Raw genomic sequence first — 13,935 nt, forward strand, 5'->3', positions numbered from 1 at the left:
TGTATCTTTATGTAATGATTATTATTTCCGCAATAGGAAGAGTAATGAAGAAGCTCAGCGAGAGAGACGGAGAATATCAAGTCTACTGAATATGATGGAACCAAGTCTTCTGCAGTTCTATATTTCAAGACAGTGGTTAAATAAATTCAAGACTTTTGCAGAGCCAGGACCAATTTCAAATAATGACTTCCTTTGTATGCATGGAGGTGAGACATCGACTTGTAGCCATATAGGGATATAGGCTTGTTTTAATTAAGTAAATTATCATAGAATGGCTTGGGTTGGGAGGGACCTCAAGAATCATCAAGCTTCATCTTGTATGAAGTCCTCCTATTTTTTTTTCTCTATACGCTTTATTTTTATTTAAGCATTTTGTAGGTAAGCTTTCTTGTTCCTCTTAGAGAGGAACAAAGTACCTTATCTGTTTTTTTTTTTTAATAAACAGTTATATTCCCACTTTAAAAATCTTGTCATTTTGTCATCATCCACATCATCCACAGTGCTTAGGTCTGCCAATATTTTCCTTAGCTACGTGCTAGAAAGAACGGGAAGGTTTTAAATTGATCTGTTGGAGAGTGTCCAGTAGATAGAAGTGTTGTAAGTAAAGTAGTAGATGTTATATTCTCTATGGGAGCATAAAAACCTTACTTTGTGCTAAATGCTAATAAAAATTAAATATTATGACAAAACCTATATCATTGTTATAGCTATTCTCTAACATAAAATGCACCTATATTAGAATAGCATTCAGAGATGCTTCACCTGCTGCTGAACCAAACTTTTAACGTAGGGATATTGTGCCCCTCTAGCCATTCATAGTGTGTATATATGGGAGCCATTGTGGCTGTGCTTTTCCTTCTGCGTGGTTACAGCAGATGACTTGTACTAGTGCTACAGCTACTAGATTTTCCCCTAATCAAAGAATCCTGTTGCTGCTAACCATAGACTTCAGCTCAACGTTTCTGATTCTGCAAGCCCCTCTATTTTTTCCTCCCTCAGCATTTCAATGCTTTCAAGAATTCGTGTTGTTTGAAGTAATTAAAAAAATGCCTATAGCAAGTAAATTTTGAGAAGACACTTATGTAACTTGTTTACTTGCGTAGACAGTAATTCAGCACTCATACCATTTAACTGTGTACCTTAAGAAGCATTTTGCAATCAGTGTTTTAAGAAGGATTCTAGCCCTTTAATTTCTCCTGTCGTTTGCTTCTGCTTTTATAAACTTTTTAACCTCATAAAAACCTGCAGTTAGAGTGGTCTTACTGAATACAGTCATGTGTTTCAGTACGATGAAACTTTTTTCACACCATTTCTTTGATTTCTTTGAATTTATTGAAAACAGGTATTAAGTAGGCTGTACTGTAAACTCTCTCCCAAAATGTCTTAATATGGAATTTGTAAAAATTGTCTTTCTTTTCTGCTTCTGCAGGCGTTCCTCCCCACAAAGCTAGCTTCATAGAAGACCTGGTTGTAATGCTTCCTCAAAATATATGGGACAATCTGTATAGCAGGTATGTTTTGCAGTACAACTGAAAAGATCAGTGATACAGCTTGAGAGAAAATACATGCCCAACAGCAAGGTGAAAGTTCTACATTTAGTGCAATTAGTATCTCTGAGAAACTTGTGGGCTCATCAGTGTCGTTTTAGTCAAAATGTATTCTTCAGAGATGCAGTCTTAGTTTAAGAGCGAATATGTTCCACGTAGTACAAAGAGACTTCTAGAGTTAGTGACTCAGAAAAATACACGTACTCTAAGCACAAAGCTAAGTGAAGGGATGGCAGACTGCCAGTTTATATAATTTGCTTGTGCAAGGTAATTCTAGAAGCCAGCATAGAGTGGAGTGGTACTGGGATAATGCTTGAGCATTAAACTAATAAACATGTATGGTATGTGCAAAATGATTCAAAGTAGGTCAGAAGAAGTATGCTTTCAAGAGGTATTCTGAAAGAACTCTCTGTATCAGCTTCCTGTTCTCTTATTGGCTGGAAACAACTTTTATTTTATGCTGGCTTTGAATGTATAGCTTCAGCTGCCAGCACTGTTTCAAAACAACTTGGATATAAACATTCCATATTAATCTCCATGCTTTTTCATCTAAGTCAGGTGTAAGTGCTTGCTTATAAATGAGGGGTTCTTAACATACATATCCTTTTAATGTAATAGAAAACTGTAGAAGAGTTTTGCTAATAGCCTGCAGTACAGGCCTCTGTATTGCACCTGCACTAAGTAAACTTGGTTGTTAATTTCTGACTGTGTAAGCACTCTAGGTGAAGTTCTGTTTGTTTGTGTTTTGGTAACCGCAAGTGGAAAAACAGAAACAGTATTTTCTTCAGCTTGCTTCCACTTTTCTAGAGTACTAAATTTTTTCTTCCAACTAACTGACAGTTTCAGAGTTTTCTTGGTAAACTCTGATGTTGAACTTAAACTATTTGATAGAAAGGTCTCAAAGACAGCAGGGTACCCAAGATTTTGTGAGTAACCTAGTAGGTAGAGAAAAGACATAAATATTTAGCAAAAATAATTCATCCTTTTTGTCTGGTCTCCTGACTAGCACATGTACTCTTCAATACAGAATAGCTCTGAAGAAACTATATTTTGCTTTTTGTCATATTGTTATATGGAAATTATAGAAGAGTGTGTGCCATGGCCACAGTGGGTAAGAAGAATTCAGTGTGAAGAAAATGAACATGATGAAAGCTGACTTTTACTGAGGCTTTCATACAAGATGCCAATCAGTACAAGCCCAGGCACATTTATTTTGCTACTCATCTGGCAATACTTTTGTTCGGTTACAAAATCTTTGGAAACAGAATTGTTTCAACATGAAATAGTATGATCTATACTGGACATATTTCAGTTAAGATTTGTGGACTTACCCACAAGACTTAAGACTTCAATCCAAACTCAGCATTGTCTCCAGAGATGCAATCTAAGCGGTAGGTGAGAGTTTTATTGAATGACTTACTAAAAATATATATCTTTATTAAGTTAAGATTATTTAGTGGGCTTAAGAAAACAATTCATACACAATTTTATATACGAGTGCTGTTGGACTCAATTAATGCTTTAGTGTTAAGATACAAGGTTCTTGTATGTAAGAAAAATAGCATTCCAGATTATTTTTATTGATTGTTGAACTGTAGATCAAAAGGTGTGTGGAGGTTGGAGGAAAGGCATGTTTAGAACTTCTAAATTAAGTTATGTTTAAACTCAAAAAATACTCCTATTTCGTGAAATACTTCACGCAGAGTGCTATTTTATGTAATGTAAGGGTTTTTTTGAAATAGAATATAAAGTTTTTAAGAGAAGCACAGTGAGAAGAGAGTATGACTGACAAAAAAAGAAGTCAAGTAAGATGGCTAACATGGAATATTCTTATCTCGACAAGTTTTTCAACGTAACCTTTGCACTGAAGAAATGCATCTCTTAATGCTGCTAGACATTCATGGGTATTTTCTTCATCAGACTTGTAGTTTCCAGACCAGCCAATGCTGCCCGTGTTCCTAAAGCTGCATGGTGCATATATACATACATTTATATATTCTGTGCTTCTGTGTAGCAGCGGCCCTAAAAACTTTCATGTATGCGGATGCGCACAAAAAAATAAAAGGAGGAGAGATGCATGGAGCATAACTTCTTAAGAACAACACTAAAAATATGTTAGAGACCAATGTTGGAATAGTAGTGAACTGATGAAGAGTTTGTCTTGGAAAAAAGGACTATGTCCATAAGCAGTCCTAGAGGTTTTTAATAAAATCACGCATAGTTTGTGTATATGTATAAAACAGAATACCTGCTCACCAACATGTTTTTTCCAAGTAATGCCTTTTGAAATATATGATATGCCAAGATCTTGAGATGATTTAACTGGCCTTAGGTAGTAAAAAATTGGAATACGATTATGTCTTAGGATTAAGTACACAATAGTACTAGGAAGATAAATCATGACAACTATAGCATCACTGGAGTATTTGAAGTCTGATACACATGTTGTAAGAAGCTGATGTTTGTGATGTCCACATGATCCTTTTTATATAATGGTTTCCCCAATGTTAATGTTGTTTTCTTGTTTGGTGGTTTTCTGTAATTAATTTATTTTTACTGTCACTACTTACTGTTGCAGGTATGGAGGAGGACCAGCTGTTAACCATCTGTATGTTTGTCATACCTGCCAAATAGAGTCTGAAAGACTTGAAAAAAGAAGGAAAAATGAGTTGGAGATGTTTATTCGGGTAAAAAAAGAAAACAAAACAAAACAATTCTTATTCTTTCCACTTTTCAGCGTCACCTGATATTCATCACTAGACACAAGCACTTATCAAAATTTCATAGGCAGTTTCTGTAACAAATGGACTTTACTAAATGTGTGTGCAGAATCCTTTCCTTTCTTAATAACAGTGTTCTTATGCTACCCCACACAATTGTTTATGCAGAAATACACTTCAATAAAAAAAAGGCAATTTAAGAAGCACAAAACATTTTCTCAATAGCATGTATACTGAGGGCAGCCACAAAAGCTACTTTCCTTCATATGCTGCCGGTGATCTGTCCTGTGCAAGAAAATGATCTATAGTTTCTTAAAGAAAAAAAAAAAGATTGTAAGAAATTTGAGGCTCCAAGAAATAATTTTTTGTTAAGAAACATTTTTTTTTTTCCACTGATGCAATTAAGTCTGCGACTTTGTCTGTAGCTGTCTTTTGTGATGTTGCCTTGCAAGAGGAACTTAAACAGCTCAAATTGATAATTTTTTTAATTTATTTGTTTTAATTGGAACAAAGGTCTTAACATGTTTTAATCTAAAGCAAGTAAAATGTTGTGAAAAGTCCTAGTGCATGAGCTCATTGGGCCGGTTCAGAGTATTGGGAGAAAAAAAAAAAAACAACATGGAAATATTGTTTATCACATAAAAAACCTTACATAAAACAGATAGCAAATCTTCAAAAACACTTCAATTTTACAAAATTAGTTCTTCAGCTTTCTTCTGCCATGTGAAAGTTTGACCTTTACAGTAATACAGTAATTATCCAGTAGCATTTAACTGGTAAGTGCTTGTGCTTAAGAACCAGCCTGCTCTTGTTTCTTGGGAGAAAGAAAGTTCTTGAGTAGAGAACAAAGAAAAGTAGAGAACATTTTTTTTCAGATGAAGGCTACTACCACTGCGTCAATCTCATCTCAGGAATTCACCAAAGGCTTACTGTCCTGATGGCCTGTCATTCTTCAAAATGTTCTGTAGCAGTATAGTACTATGTTGTTATAATTAGAGTGGTTGAAAGAGTTTAAAGAAAAAGAAGCTAGAAAACAAAGCTCCTTTTTCCTTACAGCTTTATAGGGCATTCCAAGAAGAAGAATCTTCATCAACTTTTTACTGCATCAGTATGCAGTGGTTCAGAGAATGGGAAGGATTTGTAAAAGGCAAAGACAGTGGTAAGCTATGCTTTATTTCAAAATACCAGTTCTTTTCTTATTTCTTTCTGCACAGTAGCAATATTTTTGCAGGATGTTTCTACTTTGGTAGAGAGATGGAGGAATTGACAGCAAGAGAAGGCAACAAAAGTTCTTAGAGCAAGCATCGAAGACGTTGGTTTCATGGGTTGTAAATATGCCCAGGAATCAAATTGCAAAGTACAGTCAAATGTTGGTTATTCACAGTAGTGGATAATGGGATAGCTGAGGAAGGAACATTGTACATCTGTGCTGATGTGGAGGGTGGTGGTTGTAGGTTGTAGCAGCAGGGATACAGATGTATGAGGGAGGATGTATATGCAGTACAAACTGATAAATAATGCTGCAGCTTCTGCAGGAAGGGTGATCTCACAGCAAAAACCTAAAGATAACTGAGTAACAACCATAACAATACAGCTTGAGTGTTCTTCAGGTGCCTCTAAAGATTTGAAATGGAAATATTGATAAAATGATAAAACAGACTCAGATGAGATGTAGAACAATTTTGGTAGGGGTAAAAATGAGGATTGATTTGATTTTGCTTGAAGACTTACTGTACTCATGAATGTTTTGGAAAACTTCCGCTTAATTAAAATTCTGGTTATCTGTTAACAAAACGTACTGTGAGGCAGTACAAAAAGCAAGCAGTAAACAAACTAGCTATTTCTCCTTTCATTTGAAAATGAAAACTCCAATCTGCCTTTTGTTTTTTGCGCTGTTCCTAACCATCCTTTCTGTCACAATAGATCCCCCCGGTCCTATTGATAATGCTAAAATTGCAATAACAAAATGTGGAAATGCTGTGCTAAAACAAGGTAGGTGTCTGATACTACTGCAATGTTGGGTTCCTTGTGATGATGTATTGTGATATATCAAGTTCAGTAAACTTATTATGAATTCTTACCTCAAACTGTTATGGTGAAATGATGATACCTAATGAATCTGTACTCTGTTTTCAGAACTAAAAACTACATTAGGACTGCAGTTGAGAAACTGGCAGTTATTCAAAGGCTCATTTTTTGAGGGAGAAATACGTTCTCAAAGACTTAATATCTCTAATAGGCTAATCCAAGTGTGGATGAGAGTTTAAAAGGAGATGCACAGTACCTTTAAAATGGGCAAATTGTGGTTTTGGCTTTGTATTGCTTTGTTTTTGTTGGGTTTCTCTTCTCAAAGTTAGAGTTGCTTGGCTTTTAGATTGTCACTTATCTGTGTGTTTTTATTTGAATCTTGAAATTAATTTGAAGTGGGGGCTACTTCTGATAGAAGGCAATCATACTTAAATATTGTTGCTCATTTTTTTTGCAAGTTACTGCTGTATATTACAAATGTTCTCTGACATGCAAAGATTTGTTTTCTTAATTATTCTCCAGTGAAATGGTCAAAACCAGCCATCTATTTGAATAATTGTGGGTACAGAAGAAAAAAACAATGTGGTCATCTTTATGAAGATTTCAGACTTCCTCCGGAAGCATAACATCAGTATCAATATATTATATATAATATTTAAAATGCTCAATTTATTGCAGTGTTGAAGTTGAGGAAAAAAGCCAGCTACCAAGTGAAAGTCAGTTTAATTTAATGCTTCAGCATACTGAAGGGACATACAGGTGGCAGTCACTGGAGGTCAGTAGGTTCAACATGAATCTTGCCACTTGTGAAATGTGAAGAGCATACTGAAAACAGAGTGAATTATTGCACCCATGAGTTTTAGTAGTTCATCTTAATGGTTTAAGCTCTCGACACAGAAATTAAATGTAAGTCTTCAAACATCAGACTGATGTTTAGTAGCAACATAAAATCAGATTAGAATTCATATTAAAATAGGCAGTTATTAACTCTGAACTTCAGCTATTTTGGTTCAGATTAGGTAGAACTAGGGTAGAGATTATGAGGAGTAGGCTGTGGAAAAATTCTAAGTTGTGAAGAAAAAGAGACGAGCGCTACTAAACAGTATTCTGTGATCCTGTGCTCCTGACCCCAGTTCTAATGAGTTGATGTTTGCTGTGCCTGTTCAATTACACTTGACTGCTGGAAGCTTTATAAGGAAATGAACTACTCCTGTGCCTGCAGAGGCAGGCTTGTTTTCTGAGTACCTGAAAAATGTAAAATTCAAACATAACTTCATTAATACTGGCATAGGATCTGCATCGTGAGTTCCATATGAAGCTTTGCATGGCTAAGTCGGTGTGGATAAACAAACCTAAGCTCTTTGCACCTTTTATTTTTGGAAATTTAGGAGGAGGCCTGCTAGAGCAGGTGGCAAGGAGTGAAAACATAGGAGACAGGGAGAGAAGCCTTGCTATTATTTTTTTGGTTTTTCTTTTTTAAAGTAGAATTAGGCTCATTGAAACTTTTTAATAGTAGTAACAAAAGGATATTGCGAGAAACTTGCCGTAGTGCAAGTTTTTAATGAGTTGCTTAAAGAAAAGATGTTTATTCAGGTAGAAGTTTGTTCTCTTGTTATCTGGGTTAATGTGAAGAATACACTACAATTTTATCAGACGGGATTACTCTGGTAAAACATAGAGGGGTAATATGCTGATGTGCCCTTGCTCTTCTGAAACTTTTTGAGAATCAGAAAAGACTGTTGGATGCTGACCTGGGAAGGCAGAGAAACCTCTAGCCGGAAGAAAGAGATGACAAACAGAGACTTAAGTGAACAAAAATAAGTCAGCCTGACTCATTACACTGCCACACACTTTTATTCTTTGTGATCACTATTATTTATTTGACACACAAAGCTTGAATCCTTGCAGTTTACACAGTAAAGGATGGGAATTTTTGTTAATGTGAATCCTTCCATACCAGGAAGCAGCCCCCCGATTCTAAGACCTATCAGTTAGCTTGGTGGATACATTTCAGATAAAATGCTTCATGTGTTTTGTATTTGGGGTGTGTTAAGTACTGGATAGTTTTGAGAGCAGATAAGTTGTAAGAATGAAGAAATACAATGTTAATACAAAAAAGTCCTTGGGTTTGGTTGCTGGCAAAGGAAAAAGTGCAAATTAGATTATTGTTAAATTTGAAATATGTTTTTCTTCTTGCATCTGTTAAAAGCTACGAAGAGTCACGATAGAACTGTTTTAAATAGTAATTAAAACTTTTAAAATGTTTTCAGGTGCAGATTCTGGACAGATATCTGAAGAAACATGGAATTTTCTTCAGTCAATCTATGGTGGAGGCCCAGAGATTATACACAAACCACCTGCTGCTACAGTAGAACCTGATATCTTGCAAACAGAAGAGAAGATTGAATTAGAAACTCACTGTCTGTAGCTACTGAGGAAAAGACGAATTTGTAAGGAATCCAGTTTCCTTACAAAATGCCCAAAATACATTCCTAAAAGTTTTATTCTTTTGTGTATTGGAGGCACATCTCACTGGGCATTCATTAACTACCGAAGTGTAAGTTGAAATATACATTGCCATTTGTTTAAATGAAGACTGTTTCTGTTTTGGAAAGCGTGTAGTTTGTTCTTGAAGTGTTTGATCAGTGGAAAACATTGTCATTTCTGGAGTTTTCAGTGTAAGTCAAAAACCTGTTATATCCTTAGACTTGAAAAATGGGAGCAAAGTTCTAGAGATGTTATATAACCCTCCTGATTGGGCTTCTGATGCCTACGAACTTCTGCCTTCTTAACTGTAAAGTCTTGGCAATTCTAGGTATAAGGAGAGTATATTCTAAATGGATTGTAATCAATGATAAAGAAAAAGGATTTTAATTTCTTAAATGCTCAGGAAAAAAATTCTCACTTATTTTGCACTGTAAGTATATAAAATGAGTAACATCCAAATACTTAACATATTTGAATGGATCAAACATTAATGTAGATTGAATATTGTTTTAGTCCGCGAATGTCATAAGTTATTACCTGCTCAGTTTTGCATCTTTAGGCTTCTATAAGTCTACAAACTTGCTAGCATTAATAATATTTGTGAGAAAAAAGATGTAGTCTTCTCTAGGGTAACGTTTGAGAGCATGAAATGTGAAATGTAAAATGATTATGGACATGAGTGATATAAATTTCAGAAGTTAAATTGTCTGGTCTCTTGAATTATATTCACAGATAGTTGCTTTTGAAGAATTTTATTGTATTGTTCATTGGCATGATGACCTATAATGTGAAAAGCTGGATAAAATGTATATATTGCAAAACTTTACTAAATGAGTCAGATTGGAATGCAGAATGGCACTTAGTCTTTTCTTGGCCTGATAGTTAACAAATAAGCAGTGTTATTCGAGGCTACTTGTTTGGTTTTTCTGGGGGGAAGAAAGGGGGTGGAGGGGGAAAAACAACCTTAACGTGGGGAGGGGTTGGAAGCCTTCTCAAATGTTTTTCATTTATTACATCAGTATGAAAACCTTGGAGTAATACTGTGATATTGTTCCCACACCCATATATTTCCTGGCTACTTTATATTGAGGCAATGATGTAGACAGTTGTATAGCTTGTTTGAAAAGTACTGATGTAACATTCTTCTGGCTAGTTTTATATCTAGTATAAAAAGAAACTTGTGTTGTACTTTATAAAGTACTTAAAGCCATAGTGGTTAAAAAGCCACCTGTAAGAGTCCCAGTATCCTATAACCTAAACTACTGATGTGTTGGATAGGAGGTTGATTAGAACAGACTGCCCCAGTAAAAATTGCAAAGGAAGAAAGGCTTGATGCTGGGGGTATTAGCTTGTCCAAGGCATGAAGCAGTTCTGTGTCAGATATTCTGGGCATTACAGAAGATCAGACAAAGAGTCAAAATCCAATTGTAGAGGAAAAAAAAACAAAACAAACAAACAAAAAAAAAACATCCGATGCAAGGCACAGGAGGTAATTATTCTGCCCTACTTGGTGCTGTGCTTGATTGTGAGATTTCATATGTACTGCTCCCAGTTTCCTTAAATGAGTAGGAATATCTGCCTCAGTAATGGTGACTCAGGTTTAGATAGAAATATTTCTAGATTTCTAATAGTCTAGCAGTTCTGCAGAATTTTTTTCCACTGCAGTCCTGAACTGTGGTGTGCATAAACCACTGAGATGCTTCAAATTAGCTGAGTTGTGAAGTTCCTCTGTCACCTCAGTGACAGGCATCCTCACACTACAACTATTTGTCATGCTAACAAAAAAGGAAATTCCCAAGTTTGCAGGGATTAAATGTGTTTGTGTTTAAGATGGTTCCAAAAAGATGACTGCCTTGTTTTTAGCACTTTGAGAACTTTGTGAAGGATTTTATGCCACAGAAATGGAAATAGCCTTTTAAAATAAGACAGTGTGGGAGAACTCCAGATGGATTACTTGTGTGTAGTGGAAGGCAGGCAGCACTGCAGTGCTTACAGGAGAAAAACCTGCACTGTGAAGAGAGATCTGATTAATAGCAGAGGAAGAATATATCTCAGAAAGGGAGCATAGAAATGATTTTTCTCCATAAGCCTTTAACTAGTCTTCTTAGATTGTTTGTCCATTTGTTTCCAGTTGAGGAAAGACAGCAGTGTATTTGGATGCCAGGGAAGCTGTCATTTCGCGAAGGGAAAATTCAGTGGAGCCCTTATTTGAGGCTTGGGAGTCTAGATTTGAGCTATTAACTCAACAGACTGCTGTTCAGTCTGGTCACTTTAACTCTGTCTTCTGGAGAAAACTGCCTGAGGAGTTGAATAGCTGAAAGTTTGCTCTCTCTGTGTTTTTCAGGGTTTGTTGTTGTCTATTTATTTATTACAAGTAGTTTAGTTAAGTGTTTATTGGAACCTCCAGCATCCAGAAGGATGCTTCAGATATTGTGTAAAGTAAGTGAATGTATAACTGGAGGCAAAAAGATGAACCAAAGAGCTGTTGAATTAGTAGCAAAACAAGGCACTTCTACAGTATACTTGAGAACTCAGAGCTAAGTAGTGTGCTTAATGAAGCAAGTTAGTTGTAAAATTATTCCTTGTTACTGGGATCTTTTACTGACTTATAAGCCTGTCTTCTTGTTTCTGGAATATTAGGTGACGGAGGAAGTTCTAGAGATGATTATGATAAAAATTCATCTTTTTTATTCAGAAAACTGTTTCTGTAGGCTGAATCTATATTAGTCCTATGTCTGATGATGGTGATGTGTTTGTATCAATTTGTGTTTGAAATGCACAGTCTATTTCTCCTGTTCCTTAATTGGCTGGAGGCACTACAGTAACTATTTTTGCTTCTGCTCTGGAATAGTGATCTTGAGTAGATGCATCAGATAAAGGTTTATGTTTTTAAACAGATAAATGACTCTGGAATTCTATAATGGGTGTCAGTCTTTCTGTCAGCCTGAAAGCTTGCTAGGAAACTTAGAGATTCAATACACTGTTCAGTAACTCTATCAAGGGAAGATTAAATGGAGCAAAAAAGCGTTTTTACTAATGCGTATCAGACAAGATCACAGTCAATTTTGGTAACTGCATACTTTGAGTAGTGTTGTCGTTGTCAACTATTGAAATGCATGAATGCAGCAAAAACATGTTTGTAAGCATCTAACAAAAATTGCTGTAGGGTAACATCTCTCTGGTATGAAATCTGCCAGATCTGAATTCAGGAGAGAACAGATACACCCTTTGTTGCCACATGTTCCTGGCTGTGATAAGGAGATCTTGGTTTAGAACTTTACTGCTCTATCTTCTAGATGCTGTACTGTGACTTGCAACCTACTATATGTGGTTGCATGGAAGCTTCGTTTTTATTTTTATTTATTTATTTGTTTGTTTATTTATTTATTTCAATTTAATCTCTTTTCCCCCACTTTTCCTGTATTTCATGTGGAAGTTCTAGTCTTTTTTGCTTTGCCTGGGAGTTGCTTGGGAATAGTCACATGGGAATTCTGACTGCTCTGCCAATAGAGCTGTGCTGATTGGACTTACCTTCTGACCAGGCTATCGAAGTGGAGATGTCTGAAGATTGGAGCCAACAAGTAGTAGTGTTAGTCCCTAATTTGGAGGCACAGAATACTCAAAGAAGTCTGTCCTTTCAGCATAGCACAACATTCAGTGATATCTGAAAGAACTTATATTTCGAGCCTTCTGCGAGAGTGTATGATCCTGTATTTTTTCAACCCTACTGCAGGCTAGTTTCGTATGACTAGCTGTTCAGTTAGCAGCTTGTCCTACCGGCAGTGGGGTATCAGCAAAAAGAGTAAGGAATATGCTTGGCTAGAGAATACATTAAGTGGATGTAACAATTTTGATTTGTGGAGCAGAAGTTAAATATGGCTGACGTTTTCTTATGAAATCTGGTGTAATTTAATGTACAGTGCTAATGCGTTATGTAAGAATCCTGCTTTTCAGATTCAAAGCTCATAAAGCAACTGGCTTTTAGTAACATAAGCTATCCTGTGATTTCTCAGAAGGACTAAATGCAAGGAGCTTCTTTCCATTTCGCATTACAGACAATTGTTTCTAATCAATATTCACACATAAGCTAATTTTGAAAAGCAAACCTGAGATTTGGAAAATGTACAAAAATTGTTCAGATTATCTGATTGAAGAAACAAGCAGATGCTTCTTACTTGCCATACAACCATTTTACACCAAACTAAGAAAATCCTGTTCCATTTATTCCTTTTGAATTCCCTGTGTACATCTGGCTTAGTGCAGTCTAAGCAGTTTTCTCACTGAAAACCTTTCAGCTCTTCATTTTGCCCAGGAAATGAGTAAAACAACTAGGCTTTTTCATTCTTCCAAACAGATGGCTTTTCTGGCTTCCCTCTATACTTAAGCCATCCAGAGCTGACAATTAGTAGCAGGAAGCAAAGTAAGAATTCTAGACTTCTGAAGTGTCACAAAGAGGGACAAATTGCTTTCAACATTATTTCACCAAAATTATCTATTTACAAACTCAGTTTATCTTATTGGATCCTTTTGGAGTTGGGGTTGAAAAGAGAAAAAACATGACTTATTTTCTTGCATACATTCTGTAATAGATATTGCTATTTAAAACACTTGGCTGGTCTTCAGTTAATAGCTTCAGCCTAGCTTTCAGTGATTCAGCAAGGCGATAAAGCTTTTATCCTCTGTAAACGTGTGAGCACTGCCACATCATAAGGTAAAAATCGCCCTGTTTATACTGCATCTAAAATTACAGGTGTTTGCTTACAATAGCTGAGTCATACTTTTCATTAAAAAGCTGGTATTATCACAAAATTTTTCTCTCCTAACAGTGTGTCAGCTGAGATATGCAGATTAAAAAAAAATTCCATTTGATGGAACAACAGATCACTCGTTGATTGTATGGATTCTTATGAGAGGTTTCCTTGTAGAGGTTGTTTATGGGTAGATTTAAGCAACGGGATCTTGATACTGCAATAGGAAACTCATAAGCTGAATGAATAAGTAAGTTTTCTGATTGGTTTAAGACTGAGTTGATTAGCTGAGAGTAACAGTGAGTTGTGCTGAGCTAGCCCTCATCCATTTCAGGATGGTTTATTAGGTTTGGGCTCAACTGGCTTCAGGAAGTCTCTGCTCTTGACCAGGACTTACTGTGCAGC

The 13,935-nt window shown here is 35.9% G+C and overlaps 1 protein-coding gene across 7 annotated transcripts in view; it reads left to right on the forward strand.

Moving 5' to 3' along the window:
* USP33 (ubiquitin specific peptidase 33) overlaps positions 1-9,485 on the forward strand; it is a 35,604-nt gene extending 26,119 nt beyond the window's left edge. For 6 of the 7 annotated variants that reach the window (XM_042873497.1, XM_042873499.1, XM_042873492.1 and 3 more), the window contains 6 exons: positions 37-206; positions 1,430-1,511; positions 4,126-4,234; positions 5,324-5,426; positions 6,191-6,259; positions 8,566-9,485. In XM_042873497.1, coding sequence (XP_042729431.1) covers positions 37-206; positions 1,430-1,511; positions 4,126-4,234; positions 5,324-5,426; positions 6,191-6,259; positions 8,566-8,723 — 691 coding nt within the window. In that variant the 3' untranslated portion in view covers positions 8,724-9,485. Of the gene's footprint in view, positions 1-36; positions 207-1,429; positions 1,512-4,125; positions 4,235-5,323; positions 5,427-6,190; positions 6,266-8,565 lie in introns of those variants that run through there. The other variant, XM_042873496.1, reaches the window with a different exon arrangement.
* The last annotated feature ends 4,450 nt before the right edge of the window (positions 9,486-13,935 follow it).

This window comes from Lagopus leucura, unplaced genomic scaffold (assembly GCF_019238085.1).
Source record: "Lagopus leucura isolate 7727_CA_CO unplaced genomic scaffold, USGS_WTPT01 Super-Scaffold_100009, whole genome shotgun sequence".
Lineage (NCBI taxonomy): Eukaryota > Metazoa > Chordata > Aves > Galliformes > Phasianidae > Lagopus > Lagopus leucura.